Source organism: Carassius gibelio, chromosome B22 (genome assembly GCF_023724105.1).
Source record: "Carassius gibelio isolate Cgi1373 ecotype wild population from Czech Republic chromosome B22, carGib1.2-hapl.c, whole genome shotgun sequence".
NCBI lineage: Eukaryota > Metazoa > Chordata > Actinopteri > Cypriniformes > Cyprinidae > Carassius > Carassius gibelio.
Genome location: NC_068417.1, coordinates 30253636 through 30274357, shown reverse-complemented (window position 1 = coordinate 30274357; position 20722 = coordinate 30253636). Strand labels below are relative to the sequence as shown.

Below are 20722 nucleotides of genomic sequence, written 5' to 3'. Positions count from 1 at the left end.
TTTTCACTGTAGTTTGTAGTTTTATACTGAGACAATATCTTATGATTGCAGCTTGGCAGGAGGTGGAACAGAAGCTCGGAGAGGGATCCCAGCCGGAGAACGGGAAAGGCCCGGTGCAGTACGCGGAGAGAAGCCCCAATCCCGGCATGAAGAGTCAGTCCTGGGACTTCTGTCCTGTTTACTTTCTTTAAGCGCTGAAGTGACCTGATGCCTCTGTTTCTGCTGACTTGTTCTCGTTTTGAAGGTCTCCTCTGTCTTTAGGATACACAAATTCAAATATTCCAAGTAAAAATAAAAATTGTCGTTTACTCGCCCTCATGCCATTCTTAACCTGTTTTAATGTGTTTCTGGAGCACAAAAGGATCTGTTGTGAAGAAAAGCTGCTTCCACGCTACAAAAGAGGGAAAAAAATCCACATATTTTGTGTGCTGTTGTTAAATTCAAATATGGTAAGATCTAAGAGAACTCACCCAGTCTCTTTTTTCCAGATTTTGTGCCTATTGATCTCGAGGAGTGGTGGGCCCAACGTTTCCTGGCCAACATTGCCAACCTGTCCTGACAGGTGCATGATGGGGCATGAGATGTGGCTGAGCGGTCCAGTGCAGCTCGACTCTCCTGATGAGCTCAGGTGATCATGCCAGAGATTTGCACACTTCCTGTGGAACTGTTTGCCCAGCCAGACCCGGACTCTCTCTCATGCACACAGAAGATGATCGGAGATTTTTCTTCTGTTTTTCTCTTTTTGTTAGAATGTGAGATGTCTGTTTTTCTCGGCAGATCTTTGCAAAAAAAGTGATGCTGTAAAACAAACAAACAAAAAAAGTCCAGTAAAAGTTTTTCAAGAAATCTTTGGTATGTGATTTCATTCAGCGTTGCTCATGTTTTGATATCATCGGGTGCAACAATATTTATGGGTCATATTTTTTAATGTATTCTTTCTTATAACTTTAATTGCTAATTTAAAAAACTAAGTACAAGTGAAAAAAATCTTATTGTGATCCAATAAAAATAGTTTTTGGATACAAATATATATTGTAATATAAATTACATAAAAGGCTAATGTTAGTTGTGTGAAATATACTTGTTAATCATGAAAAAAAAGTCACAATGCAAAAAAGTCTTGATTGTTTTTTCAATCTTCATTTTATTCATGAAAAAATGGTTGATTGCACAATTATTGACTGTTTTTGTAACTTTGGTAAGGAGTTTGTTTGAGAGGCAACTATTGGAACATAAAACAGCTTACATCGAACCCATTCTTGTATACAAACACGTGACACATAAATTAAGAAATGTCTTTTAATTACATTATCCAGACATTAAATTAAATTCATTTAAAAAATAACATTTTAATTTCAAACACTGTACAAAAAAAAAAAAAAAAAGCATTTTCGTTTCAATCTTGTTAATGGAATAGTGCAATAGAGTGTGTGTCAGACATTTGTTTAGTTGAAAAGATGAAAACCACTATTGTCCTTTAACAGCTTATTCTTAAAATCCTGTTGTTTTACCACATTATTTTATTTCAGCCCACATGCGACTCCTCCATTGGGCTTCGCTGCTTTTTTCCTTCCTCTTCTGGCTGCACTGCCACTGGTTGTCGTGTTAACGCGTCGTTTCCTGTGGGAAGATGCATTCTGGCCCTGTTTGGCCGAACTAAAAGTAATGCACTGAGAGTCCAGGAAGTCTAGTAGTTTAGCAGCACCTAACCTGATGCCCGCTGCTTTCAAGCTGGACTGCAGCTCCGCCAGGGAGAGAGGCTGGTACTGCAGCACTCGTGCGTACAGCTTGGGGTTGGATAGGATGAACTGATTAACTGCCAGGAGTTTGTCCTTCTCACGCACAACAGCCGTGATGCCCTCGCTTTCCGAGTCATCGTCTTCAGACACACACAGCTCTGGGTTTGATCTGAGAAGAAGAAATACATTGAACTACGTTTCCTTGTAGTATTAATTATGTATCTAGTCGTGTAAGAGCTGTATCTGTCAGACTCCGCAGTGGAGGATGTATTCGAGTCTTGAGAGGCTGATAAAAGCTCATCAGCAGGGGGCGCTATAGGCTGCTTAAAGGAGAGCGGAGCAGACTGGGAGTTGGAGGCATTCGGGGGGCGTTGGGGTCCGGAGGTCTCCTCCTCTGACTCTGAGCTCTGCAGCTGGTGGGTGTATTGATGGATCTCTTTCAGCTTCAGAACCATCTGCTTCTTGGGCAGTGGACGCACGCCAAACCTGGACGAAAAAAACAACAAAAAAAAACATTCGAAGCTCTGTTACTGAATGTGTTTCTTTGGCTTTGAGACTCTGGAGTTACACAACAGACACATCTGGATTTGATTCTCATTTGCATGCTGAACACTGTGAATGCTTAAAGGTTATGTAAAGTTAATTTGGTCTAAACTGATTTAATAATACCCCACTGTCAGTGTAAGGGATTATTAGAAGGAGAAATCTATTTTGATTATAAGATATATGTACATTACACTTTATCATTGTATGTGGGAATGTAAAGAGATGCAGAAATTCTGGAAGGAGACTCTTTGTTTGATCTGTCAATTAACAGAAGAAAATGTTCCTCTTGACCCAAAACTGTGTTTATTTCATATGTACCCAAGTACCCTGGTTGTGAATACAAAGAAGCGCAAACTAATAGATTTTAGTTTGCTGCAGGCCAAACGTGTCATTGCATTAAAATGGAAAGAGACTCAAAGACCCTTTTCTAATCAATGGATCAAGGAAATGTCCTCTAATCTTGCTCTGGAAAAACTGACATACATCATCAAAGGGAGGTTAAAAGAGTTTTATAGCATTTGGAATTCCTTTCTACACTTCTGCAACCAAGTAAACCTGACAGGAGAATAGAACTCAAGGAAAATATCAAGGTTAAATAGTAAATTGCTGCTGATATTGTATGTAAATAACTATTCCCTGTAAAAACCTTTTTTTTTTTTTTTTTTTTTTTTAATTATTATTATTATTTCTAAGTTTTGTATGCTGTCCTGGAGTCATTTTGTTTTGATGTGATGTTCAGATGGTTGGATGTCTTGTTTTAATGTTGAGAAAACCTAATAAAACATATGGGGAAAAAAAAAAAAAAAGATATATGTACATTAAGTACTAAATATTTTAACTGCAGAATTATTAGAAAAAACATGATGCTTAACACCTACACCAGAAAACAGCCAGACATAAGGAATCAAAAATAAAGAGCTTACTCTGCTACAGAACTAACTTCATACATGCACTAAAAATGAATCTGTGGGCAGTTAGTTAAAAGTCATTGAAAGGTAGTTTTGGATTGTTATTGTGATATGCAATAGCATTAATGTTTTAAACATCATTATATCTACATCTTTTTATGCTCACTTGTTGAGTGTGTTTTTTAGTTCTGGTGTGTCCATATCGGAAAAGCCTGGCATGGGAGAAAAGGGCACCAGCGGCCCTTTATTCCTCTTTCTGCAAGCAACTGTGAAGGAAGTTAAAGTGTGAAACAAAAAGGTCTTTCTAAATGCAATGCATAATTAGTTCTGGGCGGGCTCCTTGTAAACAATTAACATACCAAGGAGAACAACTTGTCCTACCTGGAGTCTTTAGTTCGGCAACTCTCTTGGCAGAGGGAGCTTTCAACCTCTGAGAAAGAGGAAGGGAAGCCACCTCCTCTACTTCCCAGTCATCCCACATGTCAGGGTCAGGTAGGCTGTGATTAAATGGACCCGGACTTGGATCAGGAGTTTTGGTACAAGCTCCAGAATCAAGATGAGACGTGGGCATTGGTCCTTTACCCTCGAGACCTGGTGGACTGACTATATCTTCGCTGCTGTCAAGCCGTAGACTAAAGCAGGGTTTCTGGCTTCCACCTCCCCCATCCAAACCCCAGGAGTCATCAAACACTATAGGAGGCTCGTCCATGCCACAAAATGAGTTTCCTGCAATATCCACCACTTCGTCAACACTTTGATCTGGATTCTCTTCTCCCACTCTTTTTCCAGACCCATCCATATCATTGAATGAGTTTCCTGCAATATCCACCAATTTGTCAACACTTTGATTCGGATTTTCATCTCCCGCTTTTCTTCCAGGCTCATCCATGTCACTTAAAGAGTTTCCCGCAACATCCACCAATTCTTCATCACTTTGATTTGGATTCTCTCCCAATTCCATTCGCTCTACCCCATCGTTCTCCCTCTTCTTGCATCTTTCTGGATGACTGTAGCTTTGAGAGTTCGGGGACGGACTGGAGCATCCCTGCTCAAGAGAGCTACTCTGCTTCTTCTCAGGTGTCTTACTAGGGGAAGAATAACTCCGTTGTAGAGACACTAAGACAACTTTTCCCTGACTGCCGAATGATCTAGCATTAGCTCTACTATCCCTGAGCCAAACCTCACAGTCATCAACCACAGGGGAGTCAAACGGGATCTGATGTTTTAAGGAAGAGTCTGAATGGAGAGGAGTGCTACTTGAGGGCTTGGAGACACCCTGGGTTCGTTGTCCCATGATCCTGCCAATGTGGGAGCCATCAGAAACATATGTAGAAGGAACCCGAGGGAGTCTGAAATGGTGAAGTGGTCTCTGAAAACCTGGAGAGCTATTTGTATCAGTGCTATGACGTTCTTTAAAGGGATTCAGATGAGATTTGGGCAATTCAGGCAAGGATACTGGCTTCTCTTTTAAGCAGCAGCTGCTTGAAGAATCAAAGCTAGCAGGTTTCAAACCACCCGAGGCAGAGGAAGAGGTAGAAGAGGACGATGAGTTGGGGAAGAGTTGGGTTTGGCGCATGCTGATGCAGGTCTGGGAAGAGCTACAGCGTGTGGATGGTACCGGAGTGGCTGGAATCAGCCAGGAAACCTCAGCAGAGCCATCAAACACACTTTCATTCGCAATCCCAGGGCTACAGTGCTCTGATGGGCCAGATCTGGCTTCTGTATCAGTTGACACCTGCTTGGAAGCATCACCATCACCATCACCTTTTTGTTTCACACAGGTTTCGAGTTTTCATCTAATTCTGAAATCAAACAAACTCTCTCAGTCTCAGAATTGGGGTTTTTAATGGTTTCTTCTGGTGGACTTGTTACCATGGCAGCCTCCATCCCGTCCACGCCCTGTTTGTTACTATGACAACTGTTGGCAGATTTCTCTGAGAGGGATTCGGTCTCATTCCTGTCTTTAGTCTCATATTTCTTCTCATTTCTGAGGGATGTATTTGCATCTCCCTCCTATTCTTCGGTCTTGGTCGTAGCCTCCAGCATCGTCTCTATCTTCCTTTGTGTCGCTGCAAACTCATAGATCTCACGCGGTCCTCTTTTTCTTCATCTTCTTTCTCTCGCTCCTCTGCCATGTCTCCTTCCTCTCCGCCAGTCTCTTTGAAAGCATCCTCTTCTTCGCTGTCCCTGTGCTGCCACATTGATTGGAGGAGCTCCAAAAAGTTGTTTTCTGCCAAGTTCTGATCTTCTTGGTCCCCAAGATGAGGCTCCGGTGCTGGAAACATGCCTTCAGATTCCTCTCTTGGGTCTTCCCCAACACCTCCAGAATATTCCTCACACTGCTGCAGCTCAGCTAAACCAAACCTGAAATATAACACAGGTTTACTACCTTAGAATCAGTTTATATCTAATGGGATTGGGAAATAGGGGTGTAGTACTAAACAGGGAAATAGGAGTGTAAATACGGTTCAGTACGTACCTCTGTTTTGATGTCACAGTTCGGTATGGTTTCAGTAGAGCGGGGGAAAAAACTAAACATAAAATTGCTTCCTTCTTTTATATTTAAAACTGCGGTTTACTAAACAAATTGATCTTTAAATAAATTCAATTATAATCAAAATTTTCTTAGAGATAAAAGTTTTGCTTTAAGCTATAGGGGAGTACATATTTTTTACATAATTTAATTAATTAAGACCTCATTAACACGTAAAATATAAATTCTAATATTAAACAAATTTTCTTTTCTACACTTCATTTCTCTAGAAAACTTAACAAGCTGTGGACAATGATGACTTGCCTAAGGTAAATGAAATGCTGTTTTTTTACACACTTGTTTTATTGACGTCTTTCCATGTTTGAAACACTAATTGAGAGATTACATGAAATATTCTTTTAAGTTTGTTTTGTGTTAAAACTAGTAGTAAAGAGGAAGGGATGAGCACTCATTCATGCTCCGCACTACCGCTTGAACTGAGGTGTTTATACAGCCGTACCACATCAAAGAGCATTTAATGTTTGAATTTTCCTGAAAGATTTGACTTATTTTAAAAGATGAAACTTTTTTATTAAAAGCAACAATACGATGAAGTTCCACTCGTGCAAGGCTGAAACTATTTTGGTACGAATGCGTGTACTGTTAACACCCCTTTTGGGAAATACCTGTAATATCTGAACCACATCCTAAGAATCATCACACTGACCTTTCGGCGAGCTCCTGTATGTGGGGTAGCAGTGTGTGTGTCAGAGGACGATGGGCTGTGTAAAGATACTGCAGGAGGGCCAGTACTGCCTCCCCAAGCACATTACCCAACAACACCCTCTGAGAGACAGGCATACCCTCCTCCTGAACCCCAAAACCTGAGTCATGAACCTACAAACACATGGTAAACGTTTCTGATTATTGGTTTATGCTTGTGGCATCAGTGATAGAGATCATCTTACCATATTGGCCAGCAGTGGGCATGAAATGAAGAAAACGTCCCTGCTGTCCACCTGTAACTGCACATCACTGAGCTGAGGGTTGTTCACCATGCTGCTCAGATCTGATGCTAGCTTTGTAACGAACACCTGAAAAACACAAAAATGAACTTTGGTTGTTCATTCCAATTGATTCATATCTGATCACATGTGAGTACAGATGGATACAATTGAAGGAAACTCTTACTGAGGTTTCCTTGGGCGGCGTCTTGTCTTTTGTCTCTGGAATAAAACCTCTTGAGGGAAGTTTATCCACAGCATTGTCTTTAACTAAAGAACATGGGACAGTGTGAGCCTGAAAAAAAAAAAAAAAAAAACAGGTGTATTTTGGGACAGAACACCAGTGTTACCTGACTTGTCCCCTGCGAACGTGAATCTATACTGGGTGAGGGTCATGCCTTCCTCAGCCAGCACCATCAGGTCCTGCAGAGGCTGGGAGCCTGGTGTACCCAAACAGGGGGTGAGAGGACGGCTAGTCTGGCTCGGATCCGAAAGCTTTTCCTGGACTGAATCGGCCTCAACTGGAAATTTCTTGACTGGAGTTACTTCAAGAGACTGGACCTTTTCTCTCTGAAGTTATAATGTAAAAAGACTAAGCGTCAAAACAGCTTGAATGTCTGGGTAACTTTAACTTCTATGAAACAAAATATTCAGTTAGAAATACAAACTTTCTTTTCATTGAAGAATACTGACAAATAAAATGTATCACACCGAAGACTGGAGTAACGGCTGCTAAAAAATTCAGCTTTGCATTGTGTCAAAAAAAAGTTAAATATTTACAAATAGAGAACGTATTTTAAATTGTTATAATATTTTACAATTATTACTGTTTTTGGTTAAATAAACATAGCGCATAAGAAACTGGACCCAATCGAAAAAATTGCCAAGGAAAGTAAAAATCCAAAATACTGGCCCAATTGGACCAGCAGAAAAAAGTCCTTGCAGCGGTCCTCAACCTTTTTAGCGAGCGCCAAGGACCGGTTTAATGTCAATGTTAACAATATTTTCAAGGATCGGGCTTTAAGTTGTGACAGATAAATACAACAAAATAAAATGATACGACTGGCATAAAAACTGTGGTACTTTCCAAAGAAGACTGTTTATTACTCATTTTGCTTGCTACTGGGTTAAATTTAAGCGTTCATGTGACCAAGACGTAACAGAGAATCAAAATAAATTTCAAAATAAAAGCTCATTATGGCTCAGTGCACTTCTACCTCCACCTAGAGCCTCTGTTGTTTGTTTTGCAAAAATCCACCGCTCACGGCTTTTCTGGTCCAATCAGCGCAGGTTTATGCCAGTGTTGTTTTGTGTTGAAAATGTAAAAATATATATATATATATATATATATATATATATATATATATATATATATATATATATATATATATATATATATATATATATATATATATAATGAGCGAGTACATCATGAATCCATTTTCCAAACCGTGTTTTTGGCTTATCCTGAATCACTACAGTTCACCTATAATAAGTGTTTATATTCAGACTATTGTAGTCTGGTTGGGGTCGGCAACGCTGCAGAGTAGCGCAGTACCTGCATGACTCAAGTATAGGTCTCTGCAGGAAAGAGTGAGGGAGTTACCAGATCAGGGTGTTTTTACACCATGATACCTGATTGGTTGACATAATAGTGACGTTAGGTTTAGGGGTGGGGTTGGGTAAGAACTTCATTATAAAGTCCAATGATGTGTTGTTGTTTTTTTGTTTTTTTTTATTAAAATCATGAAGTGCACTTTTGTCCCAGAGAGGGGCTTGTGGATGTAGAGGGAGCGTGGAGCAGGATAGGGTTGGTGTTGGCGAAGACGGGGGTCTGGAACGGAGCAGGAGAGACGAAACGCGCTCCTGCAGGCGGTTCAGTGCTGAGGGTCCTGGATGAGGAGAAGTGGAGGGTGGACAGGAGACGCTCCCTTCCTCCTCCTCCCACAGCCCTTGCCTGAAAGAGAACATGTCTAATAACCTGCAGCTGCACTGCATATGTTTAACTGACAAAGTACTGTAAGACAGTAGCCAGTATCTCCCTCTCCTCTTCCATTTCCTGCTGGAGTAAAGAGCGGGACAGAGCCAGCGCCACCACTGTGCCCACGTCCAGCTTCTGGGCTTTCCTCCTGGCTCTCTTTTTTACAGGCATGCCATCCCTCCGAGTTATCGCACCACTACCTAGTTGCTGTCTGCAGAGTTTTCTTGACAGCCAAGCACATTTTCCTCCCTATTTATATTTACTGTCTCTAATGCATACTGATATTTTACTTGAGAATGTATGATTTTCAATATGCTGATTTAATTTTAAAGCATTAAGGTGCACAAAGGCACTGTGCTGTATATACACACTTTCCAATTATGATGATCAAAATGAGATTTTTTTTTGTGTTTGTAAATAAAAGGTGAAGATAGAAATGTGCATTATAGTCAAGAAAATGTCACATTGAAAAAAAGTTCTGCATGTTTTTTGTTATTTTCTGAAGTATAAAAATTCAGAACTTGTATATAAATTCAAGTATATATATATATATATATATATATATATATATATATATATATATATATATATATGGACACTTCTAATTATAAAATACATATACAAAATAATAATAATCATAATAAAATCTAATGAAAAGGTATTATGTGGCTGACTTATGATTTGTGTGTGTTTCTTCTGTAGAAACACACACAAGCACACACTTTCTGACTTTCACCGATTACATGAAACGTGCCATGAAAGCACAAGTTTTTTTTCTTTCTTTTTCCTGGAGTTATGCTTTAACAATGTATACTTTGTAATGAAAAAAACTCAGAACAATACAATGTATATTTTTTTGCGTTTTATATATAAACAGATATAAATTTTTATACAAAGCCGATTCCAAAAAAGTTGGGACACTGTACAAATTGTGAGTAAGAAAGGAATGGAATAATTAAAAAATCTCATAAACTTATATTTCATTCACAATAGAATGTAAATAACATATCAAATGTTGAAAGTGAGACATTTTGAAATGTCATGCCAAATATTGGCTCATTTTGGATTTCATGAGAGCTACACATTCCAAAAAAGTTGGGACAGGTAGCAATAAGAGGCCGGAAAAGTTAAATGTACATATAAGGAACAGCTGGAGGACTAATGTGCAACTTATTAGGTCAATTGGCAACATGACTGGGTATAAAAAGATCCTCTCAGAGTGGCAGTGTCTCTCAGAAGTCAAGATGGGCAGAGGATCACCAATTCCCCCAATGCTGCAGCGAAAAAAATAGTATGAAACCATTGCCTGGGCAAATGAAAGTCTAAAAAGTTTAAGAAAAAACAATACACTAATACCTCAACCAAACCAAAGAAATATTTATTTCTGATGTTTGTATAACATAGTAATTAACATAGTCGTTAACTAACTCTAACTTACAGCGATAGATCACCCAAAGAGATATTTACTCACCTCACCTCACTCTCATTCCAAACCGATAACAATTTCTTTCTTCTGAAGACATTTTGAAAGATGCTGGTAACCAAACAGCTGACGGTAGCCATTGACTTCTAGGCTTGGCTTAAAAAAAAAAAAAAAAAAAACAGTATTAAATTCATTGGCTACCTTCAACTGTTTGGTTAACAACATTCTTCAAAATACCTTCTTTAATAATAATAATTGGGCTTTACATCTGTTTTTACCACCTAATGAGCCGCACAACATTGTGGTATGGTAAGTAGCATGCTTTAATGAAGGTTATGTACCTGTGCGCTGGATCCCCGCAGTGGGGAGATGGTTCCCATCAGTCTCTGCATGCAGGAGTCTCTCTGGACTGGCTCTCTCAAACCGCTGCATCCTCTGGATCACTGCATCTTTGACTCTCCCTTAGCCAGACACTTCAGGTGCGGGCTGAGTCCTGCCATTGAGCTTACGCTTCATATCAGTCTTCTTCCTCCTCCTCTTAGGGGGTTTTCTTCTAGAAGAGGGGGAGGACGGCTCCTGCTCCTCATCCTTGGTTGCTGGTCTCTTCTCATCTCCAGATGCTCCTCTCTTCCTCACTCTTTTGAGCAGACGAGAGCAGAGGTCGGTGAAGTCCTGGTCCGAGTCGTCCATGATGAGACAATCTCACACAGGATCTGTCACAAGTGTCAGTTCTTACACGGATCCATATTTAAGGACCATTAAACGTCGTTTGTAATTTAATATTGTGGATAACATGCACGGAACAACAAGCTTATCTGTTCAAATGCATTTTTTAGACACTCACGAAATACATGATATTGAACGTTACCTTTGTTTACATTTCATTCGAACGTCACTTATATCGGTTTTAACGTACTTGTATAACGATTTATTCCATAACAACTAGAATACAGAGCGTTAGCAATACGCACTTCATTCTATGTATGTAAAACAGATGATTTTATGTCACAAAACATCTGTTTTCTTGATCAAATGTAAAGCAGCGGCGGCTACTCGTTCAAAAATCTGATGTTACGTCCCGTACGCGATGACGCAATGGCTGCGTCGATTGCGAAACATCTCCGAGTCATGTGACTGAACTTACGAAACTGCGAAATTGCTAAACAAAATTATGGTAAATTACATTTTACATATTGCGAATAACTAGTTTAAGTATTTATACATTTTGATAGCAATTTAATAAGCCAAAGGACGCTACAAACCTAACTGGCTCAAAGTAGCTTTAGCATATAATAATAATAATAATAACAGAATACACATGATTTTGATCTGTTGCACACAGTTTATTTAACAATATGGTATATAAGTAAGAAATACGTTTTTTTTTCAACCAGTTTATACAGTGATTCCTTTCTTTCTTCCTTATATTTATAGTACTTTGCTTAATAGCTTGCATGATTTACATAAAGGGGTAAAGTAGAGCCCCTGTTCAAGTTTGTGTGAGAGGAACGAGGGTCAAGAGCAGAATCCATTCTGTGTTTCCAACAAGCAGTCAACCAGCGATCGCCCATCCCCTCGCACTCAGCTCAGGGGCCCCCTCTCTCCCTCTTTCTCTCTTTACATTTATATATCTGTATGACAAAATTAGGACAAAAAGCAACAATATTCTACATCTGCAAGACAGAACCTCTGGGTCCAGGCCAGTGAGATGTTGTAAATGTGTACATTTCCTCTTGGGGTTGGTGCTGTATTGTCTGAGTGATGCATGTGTGTCTGTGTGAGTCTGCATACATGTGTATGCACAGTTCCTATCAATACAAATAGACAGTTGTCCTCATACAAACTTCACAATGAGAAAAGGAGGAAACGCCTCCGAATGCATGTCTGAAAAAATAGTACAACACTAGAGTACAATCGCAAAGAAGGATGAAAGACAGAGCAGAGAAACCCTGACCCAAACTCCCAGACAAATTATTTTACAGTCTTAAAAACCAAAATGCTGCAAAGTTAGGGTATAAAACAAAAGGTATGAATAATATAATGAAGTTTCGTAATTTTCTTAAAAAGAAAGAAAAGGCATGAAACCAGACCGCCCTCCCCCAAAACCAAAACAAAACACTGACCACACAAAGGTCTTAACTGAACAAAAATATATTCTTTGTGATTTATATTTCTTTTAAACAACAATTTTCAAATCCCTCTTAAAAGGAAGCAATCAGTCTTTTTTTTATATTTTTTTTTTAGGAAACATCAACATTCCCTATTCCTTGTCGACATAAATTTATTTTTTCCCCCCACAACATTCATTTCTTCAAACTTTTTACAATGTCAGTACAAAAAAATTGGAGGATATTAGAGAAAACCCAACAGAGCCACAAAAATAGAGGAACGGGGAGACTGTGGTGGGTGGAGTCTCCCGGTAAACGCTACAATCCCTCCACAAATTTCTCCAGCGTGTCTCCCGTTGTGTCTCCCACCATGCCTAAGTCACTGGGCAGCCCTCCGCGGTTGAGCGGATTGAGTTGCGGGAGCATGGCACTCTGCTCAGGTGTGCCCAGGTGCGCCTGCTCCAAGGAGCCGGGCAAGGGCGTCGTCAGACCAGGGTGTGGGGATCCTGTGTGCTGCGGCGAAGGCTGTGGCTGAACCTGCGGGGAAGGACTGGAATGTGGAGGTGGCTGCCGCGACGGAGGTCTGGGCGACTGTACGGGGGCCGGCGAGCACACCTGATTACTGAGTGCATTAGCCATGGGTTGGCCGGGGAGGTGCACGCCTGTTGGCTGGCCGGAAAGCAGGTGAGTTTGTGGGCTCATGGGACTCGGTTGCGCCGGCGAGCCCATTGGAGGCTTGAGGACGACCTGCTGCTGCTGCTGCTGCTGGAGCATGCGTTGGTGTAGAAGGTTGGATGTACCGTCCATTCCCATCCCGCCCTGCCCCATCTGGGTCATAGGAGGCAGCTGTCCCATGGGTCCGCCGGGTGCCTGCATGGCCAACTGTTGTTGCTGCTGCTGCATGCGAAGCTGCGCGTAGTTGGTAGCAGTGCCTTGTGCCTGTGGGAACTGGCCATGTGCCTGCGGCATCACTCCCTGCTGCTGCTGCTGCTGCTGTCGCAAAAGCTGGCGGCGGTACAACTCCTGCAGCTGCGGGTTGTTGGCGTGCGCAGGGTTCATGAGCTGCCCCTGCACTCCAAGTGCTGCCATGCCCTGTGGAGCGGGCTGCTGCGCTTGTTGCTGCGGGGGCATGCCGGGTCGCGGCACCGCCTGCATTGCTGCCATGTTCTGCGCTGCATGCATGCCTTGTTGCGCTTGTTGCTGCTGCGGCTGGTTGGCGTGGTACTTGGCAGTCCTCTGTTTGATGAAGGCGGCCATTAGTTGCGGGTTGGATTTGAGGATGTTCAACACCTGCTGCTGTTGTTGGGGCGAGCTGGGTGACTTTAGGGTGAGAAGCAGGTCTTGCAAGGCAGTGGGGGCGATGGCTCCGGGTCTCTGGGGTGCTTGCGGTCGCGGGCCCTGCGTGGGCACCATCATGCGTGGCTGTGCAGCTTGCGGGGGCATCGTGGGCCTCTGCATAGGCATGGTCTGCGGTGTGGTCTGTGGCGGAGCCACCTGCTGCTGAGCTGCTTGCATGCCTGGCTGAGGGCCTCCAGTCCACTGTCCTTGCGGGATTTGCGGCATGACCTGTTGCCCGCGTGGCCCAACATGTTGCATGGGCGGTTGCATCGGGCCTGGCATGCGTGGCTGCTGGTGGTTCATGGGAAGGCCATTCATGGTCATGCGATAGTTCTGTTGGTGCTGAGCCTGCGCGACCATCTCTATGTGCCGTGCCATTTTGACTGCCATAGGTGGAGGCTGTTGCTGAGGAGGCTGTTGTACCGGTGGCTGCTGCTGCTGCTGCTGGGGGGGTTGCGGGAGCGGAGACTGCTGCTGGTGTAGCGGGGAAGCCTGTGGGCCTGACTTGCCCTGTGAAGCTTGAGGAGGGGGTTGTCCGTTGCGGGGAGCATTGGGATAAGCCGGGGACATGACACCCGCATTGGGGGTCGTTGGCTGGCTGGATAGCGGCTGTGGCGTTTGAGGGGTTTTGGGTTGCTGATGTGAGGTGGGCGTGCTGGGGGCTGTTGAAGCAGGCGGCGAGGGTAGGCTCTGAGGCATGGTTCGCCCCTGCATAGTAGCCATGCGTCTGCGCATCATCTGTGCCTGCTGGACCCTGTGCTGCAGCTGCTGCTGACGCAGTTTATGCTTGATGTTGAGGCAGAAGGGGACGGGGCACTTGTTCTCCTGACAGTGCTTGGCATGATAGCAGCAGAGCGCAATGAGCTGCTTGCACACTGGACAGCCACCGTTTGTCTTGCGTTTGCAGCCCTTGGTGTGCTGCACCACACGCTTCATCTTCTGGCAAGACGGCAGAGAGCAGTTGGCATTGCGGCACTGGCAGGCATGCACCAGAGACTGGATGCAACGCTGGATGCTTAGACGCCGACTCTCCTGTGGACTCTTGGAGGCCTCGCCGCTTTGACTGCTGTCATCGTCCAGACCCAGACCCCACTTAACCATCTGGTGCTCATGGCCCTTAGTGTTGTAGCAACTAATGCACAAGTCAAAGTCCTGAGAAAAGATGAGGGTAGAGTGATTTAGCAAGGGATGACAGGAAGTCTCCTTATCAAGAGACAAATTGTTGTAGACAAAATGTGAAAGATGTGTTTAAACTACTAGTAGAATAGTTGTTACTAAAAGATCCCACGGCTTCCCATGTTTCATAATCTCAAAGGTTTACTTTTCTTATGCACAAACTCCAAAACACACCCACATCCACTACTGATCATAAAGGATGGCTGTAAAGTGTTAGAGGATCCTTTGGATCTTACCTCGCAGACAGTACAGTGCCAGCGTGTCTCGACATGGTGTTTACATTCGTTGCAAGTGTAGACAAAGCGGTCCTGGCCCTGGTTGTGCAATTCCACCAGCATGCACATGGTGCTCCATTTGCAGCGCCGCAAAGAGCTGAACTCCCAGTGCTTATCCCGTGCTAACGTCAAGAAGGCATCCCTTCCGTCCATCAGGTCGCAGGTCAAAAGGGGATCGGGGTCAACAATGGGTAGTAATGAGTTGACCATGGGCCCAGAGTGCAGATGGATTATAAAAAACACCTGGGAGAACATTTAGGACCAGGTAAGAGGTTTCTCAAGATTTTCACAGAGAAAAACACTTGGCTTATACATGCATATCAAAATCTGACATGCAAAACTTTGAAGTTAAGCAATGTACATGACTCATGCAGTGCCTTTTAAGAGCAATTTTATGATCAGATGAACATATAGTAGACCTCTTTGTGTTTCTCCATTGTGGCATAGAGTTTCTGAGAAAGATCACTGGCCACATTCGGCATCCCGGGTTTCTTTTTATTAGCTCGGCTCACGCTGCTTTTATTCTTATTTGTTTTCTTGTTGTTCTTCTTCTTTGCATTCTTACTATCCCCTGGCGTGCCCTGTTAGAAAGAATAAAAGAGTCTATAAAAGGTGTCTGGAGTTTGTAAAAGATGTAAATTAATCTACAGAATATCAAATAAGATGAACCCTACGCAGAGTACCCTAAAATGTTCACCTCTGGCGTTTCACAAGCTGCCGTGTTTTCTTCTTTTTTCCTCTCCTCTTCCTCCTGTTCCAACTCCTTGATGCTCTCCTCCAACACATTGGGCCAAAAATCACCCTCAAAATATGGAAGCTCGTTTGCACTCGTCAAGCGGTCCTCAGTTGCTTGCTTAAAGATGTCCTATTAAACACATTGTATTTATACCATATACCTGTGCACTTGATAGCATACACACAATCAAAGCAAAGTTAAGATCACATGGTCCCTGCTATACCTTGTAGTCATGCAGTATCCGCTCAGCAAATGCCTTGTCCAGCATTTTGCGGTACCAGTCCTGCAGGCGCTTGGGTTTTGGGATTTTCTGGTCGGCAGGGTGACAGTGGAAGATATAGTCATCCCCTTCACTAGGTGGACACGCCCAGATGTGTGCCGTAACATATCTGCGGTGGAAACGTTCAAATTTCAGGGCATGAAAGGGAACTGTATTTGTCGGCCTCGAGGAAGATTTGTTTGGTGGAACCTACCCGAGCTTCTTGACGTATTCCAAATAGCCGATGAGGATTTCGTGATAGACTGCTGTTCTCAGCATGCGAGGTCTGAAGAAGTGAATACTATCGAGGTACGATATGTATACCCGTCTAAATAGGTACAAAAAACAAAACAAAAAGACCTTTTACCTTCTTTGCATGCTGAGCATTACATGCATTGGTGTACATGTCTGTTGTTTCTCTAAAGGATTCCTCCAGTAAGAGTTTACCTGGTGTTAGGGAAAGGGCTTTCAGAGCCGTACTCTTGCACGTGCATGCCGAAAAAGCACACGTCCACTCCGTCAATCTCCTCAAAGGCAAAAAGTGCTTTGGTTCTGTAGGGGAAGCTCTCGGGCATCTCTCCTGTGTCTACAAACCTGAAATGGAGCAGGGGATTAACTCACCTTCACCTGTTCAAAGAACAGACACTAGCAACACCATTGCATTACCATCAATGTTTTGTTTGATGAATCAATAGTGAAATGGATGAAACTCTGATCAGGAAAATGAACAGTTGATTTATTGGCTCTGCATCCAAACTTTCCCTCTGAAAGGTTATCTGAAGATTTAGCTTACTGGAAAAGTAAAAGTTAAGCATGGAGGTTAAATTTACCTGGCCTTCATGCCAGGTTTGACCTCCACCGTTTTGTCTGAACTGGCTACGACTCGCACGAACACCTCTCCAGCTTCCGGATGGTTCTGTCTCTTCAAGTACTTGTTCACCCGCTCCTCTATGTACGCGCCTAACCGCGTCCCCTGCAACCCTGGATTGAAGACAAGACAACAGCATTAAACACTTGTAAAGGTACCGTTTTTGATGAAACCTGATATCTTTATTGAAAGCTGAGAGATATCACCGCAAAGAATTGTGAACCGATGCAAGCACTTTTGAGATCTATGCATATGTGATGATCAATGTTTGTATGTGAATAAAAGCCTGAACTACATCTGCTCATCATATAAAGTGATCATGTCTCTTTAGAAGACTTGGATTGAAACACTCAAATCACATGGTTAACATCTACGGTGCCTTTAGGGGCTTTTTTGAATTGTCAGTTTTTGGATGCATGGACTTTAAGTAGCTGGGTTTCCATCCAAAGTTGCAAATTTGCCAAACTGGAAGATTGCATAAAGCATTTCCACACATAAACTTTTGGTCATGCCCAACATTTTCCTAATTTACAACAGATCTCTATCTTTAAGCTCTTTCAAGCCACAAGCTTTTGAAATCTTGATGTCAAAATACAGCATTTTCAAAAAAACAACAACACTGGCGTCTTAAGGGTTAAGGGATGTTACGAATGTTGGTGTTTCTACCACTCGCTTCCGATGCGATACTGCAAAATGCACATAATAATAGGGTGATGGAAACAGCTAATGAAGGGACAGAAATCTCCCAGGATTCATTACAAATAGCTTAATCTGTGTTTCAAAGATGAACAGAAGTCCTACAGGTTTGGAATGACTTGAGAGAGTAAATAACCATCCATTTAACATGAATGCATCACAAGCACAATCCTATTACTCACTTTTCGCCGAAAACTTGTTCTCTTTTTTCGTCTTCCCACTCTTTTTCAAACAGTTATCGCAGATGAAACTGCAGAGAGAAGCACTCATTAGCGTTGACTACCCGCATCGCATCCAGAATCGATATCAGAGAGGTGTTTTCAAACTCACCCAGAAGGCCAGATGACCTCATAATGCAGGACACAGATCTGATGCATCTTCCTCCCACAGTCTTTACATTCAACAAACCTGAAAGGGAGGAGAATTGATTCATGGGGGATACAGGCGTTTCTTGCGCTTCGTATTCTGGCAGCTTTTAGTTTAGCACGTGTCTGAATGCGTAGTCACTAACTGCAAGAGCAGGTAGTTAACATGAAATACATCATTCAGCTTCTGTTCCTCCAGTTCTTACGCATCTGCAAGCAGGCCAATGCAATTGCGCCTTTGTAGGAGGTGTGTATTTGGACGACTTCTGGGTAATACTGATGCTTGTAGACTAGTGCTGTGTTCGTGTGGTGGGTGTGTCTCAATGCCTTATGTTGTTGACAGCAGGAGGCGCCAGTGAGCAGAGGCCATGTGGTGAAACAAGTCCAGAGCAGACTAATGTAAAAGGCAATACTGGCCAACATAGCCCTACTATTAAAGCATGTGCTATTTGATTGCCTCGTGGCATTCTGGGAAATTAAGTGGAGCGTTTACTTACGGCTCAGGATCTAACGTGTCATTCTTCTTCCTTTCAAACTGGTCTTTAGAGATCATGCTGCATACAAAGAAGATCCACAATCAGGTTTGCTGAACGCTTAAATCATTAAAAAACGATTCAGTTTATTATGGAATGGAGAAAAGGAATCATTCGGAATGATTCTGAACTGAAGTGATGAAATCTCCACAACCGAGCTTGAATATAACCCCAAAAAAGGTGAGCAATCACTCACGTCTGGGGCTGAGCTGGATCATCTCCTAGCGTCACACTGTCTCCTTGAATCTCATTGAAGCACTTCTCGCAGAAATGATACCTGTATACACACAAACAGCCGAGTCATGAAGCGCTTCAAGAAATATGTAGAGGCACACATACGCATATTTATTCATCCAAATTTCTCAGATTATAAAGTCATTTGACACTGTAGAATATGAATGGCTTCCTTGTGTTCAACAATTAAGTAATAGTTCAATCAAAGTGAAAAATTTGCTGAAAATGTACCCACAATTTACTCACCTTCAGGTCATCCGAGACGTAGATGAGTTCGTTTCTTTATTGAAACAGATTTGGAGAAATGTAGCATTACACTTGCTCACCAATGCATCCTCTGCAGTGAATGGGTGCCGTCAGAATCCAAACATGGCGTTTTAACTTTAAACCAGTCAATAATCCACAATCATGCTTTCATCAGTGAAAAAGTCCATCTGCCGTTGTCTATCGCATCAACATATTTGTTTAAAACCGTTTGGACTGTTTTTTTTTCCTTGTACATCATGCTTGATATGTGCATTTGATTCAGTCAAAACATCTTTTTCACAGAATATTATGAATAGAGGACTCTTTAATTTAGCAGGAAACGATGGTTTGAAGTTTAAAAAGCCTTAATTATGGACTTATTTCTTATAAACGCATCTTTTTACTTCACACTGGAGTGGTGTGGATTACTTGTGGATTATTGTGATGTTTCTATCATCTGTTTAGACTCTTATTCTGACGGCACCCATTCACTGCAGAGGATCATTTGGTGAGCATGTGATTTAACGCTACATGTCTCCAAATGTGATGAAGAACCGAACTCAACAACATCTTAAATGGTGAGTAAATGTTCACTAAATTTTAATTCATGGGTGAACTAGTCCTTTAAAACAAAGATGTGACGAGATAATGGAGAATAAAAGAGAAATCTGTCAAAAGGCTTGCAAAAACAGACTGGATCCACAGTGTCAGCTGAGGATGTGAGTGTACAAGCGAGAGCGACTGCCTGCAGGGACGTGCTCTGTGCTGCAGGGGGCACAAAGGAGCCTGTTATGAGTAACCAGGCAAATTGCAGCAAAAAAAAAATTAACACATGTGCCAGTGCAAATATTACAACTGCCAATAAATTAGGACTGGCTGGAGAATTAAAGCAGTGTAACCGTGAAGAAAGAGAAAGGGGGAGGGGTTGTGATTCAAGCAAAATACATATGAAGAGGCCTTAGAGCTAACTATGCTAGTGTACCCATCATGTTTAATGTCAACGTCTGATTTGCCCGATGTGTGTCAAAACCACACACTGCTGAACCAACCACACCATACGACAGAGAGCACTAGAGAGACTTTAACCTGAGTGTCCTCTTTAACGTTTTCATAGGCCAGGTTGTCAAATCTATAGTCAAATGTCCAAATCTGAATTTTCATCAGTGTCAAAGGTCCGGACCAGAACAATTGGATATCACAAAACTTAATAAATGTACATAACATGCATGACAAATAAACATAGATTTAAAAAAAAAAATCAATTCAAAAATAAGAATTTTGAATGCCTTTGCATTTATAATAAGTGCAAGAATGGTAAACAGTTAATTGAAGGGTCAGCAATAGAGGTCGACCGATAAGGGTTTTTCTCAGGATGATGCCAATATTTAGAAATCAGGGCAGCTGAAGGCCAATATACGATGCAGATTTTTTTAGCCCGATATGTTCACCCATTTTTTTTTTGCTTTGTTTTCCCTCTTTATCTTATAAAAGAGAGTTTGAGTAAATGTTAATTGCATGGTACATGATAGTGATAGTTAGTAGCAGTAGCCTAATTCATTGTAATACAATTTAAGCACCGCCTCAAAACAGCTCTGAAGCATGCTTTTTGTGTATGTTTGCTGACAGACTTCAGTGTTTCTCACAGACTGCAAATGCAAATTCATTCTCTGCCAGCAGGAGGCGCTGCTGGAGCAGGAGATATAACGGCTGTAATCAAATCAGCTCTGCTTCAGCAGGCATTACAGAAAAGACTAAATGAAGATCTTTTTTAAAGATACATTCATATAAAAACACCCACGGCTGCATTTAATTTT

At 42.2% G+C, this 20722-nt stretch overlaps 3 protein-coding genes across 3 annotated transcripts in view; 1 reads left to right on the top strand and 2 right to left on the bottom strand.

The window, feature by feature from the left end:
- The window catches only part of mcrip2 (MAPK regulated corepressor interacting protein 2), a 3786-nt gene extending 2940 nt beyond the window's left edge, over positions 1-846 (top strand). Inside the window, exons 4-5 of the mRNA XM_052590971.1 lie at positions 52-153; positions 489-846. Coding sequence (XP_052446931.1) covers positions 52-153; positions 489-559 — 173 coding nt within the window. The 3' untranslated portion in view covers positions 560-846. The remainder of the gene's footprint in view (positions 1-51; positions 154-488) is intronic.
- Positions 248-11150, bottom strand: slx4 (SLX4 structure-specific endonuclease subunit homolog (S. cerevisiae)). The gene is given in 13 exon segments (XM_052591025.1): positions 248-798; positions 1711-2225; positions 3360-3459; positions 3575-4983; positions 4986-5283; positions 5286-5557; positions 6394-6563; positions 6635-6760; positions 6858-6940; positions 7021-7240; positions 10128-10217; positions 10312-10355; positions 10416-11150. Coding segments are annotated over 12 exon segments (3660 nt in total). The 5' UTR covers positions 10765-11150; the 3' UTR covers positions 248-798; positions 1711-1726.
- Positions 11151-11396: 246 nt separating this feature from the next.
- crebbpa (CREB binding protein a) overlaps positions 11397-20722 on the bottom strand; it is a 37505-nt gene continuing 28179 nt past the window's right edge. The window contains exons 20-31 of the mRNA XM_052591180.1: positions 18625-18705; positions 18393-18449; positions 17861-17938; positions 17713-17780; positions 16797-16947; positions 16414-16560; positions 16181-16294; positions 15931-16096; positions 15669-15836; positions 15391-15552; positions 14933-15214; positions 11397-14672 (exon numbers count right to left, since the gene is read on the bottom strand). Coding sequence (XP_052447140.1) covers positions 12501-14672; positions 14933-15214; positions 15391-15552; positions 15669-15836; positions 15931-16096; positions 16181-16294; positions 16414-16560; positions 16797-16947; positions 17713-17780; positions 17861-17938; positions 18393-18449; positions 18625-18705 — 3646 coding nt within the window. The 3' untranslated portion in view covers positions 11397-12500. The remainder of the gene's footprint in view (positions 14673-14932; positions 15215-15390; positions 15553-15668; positions 15837-15930; positions 16097-16180; positions 16295-16413; positions 16561-16796; positions 16948-17712; positions 17781-17860; positions 17939-18392; positions 18450-18624; positions 18706-20722) is intronic.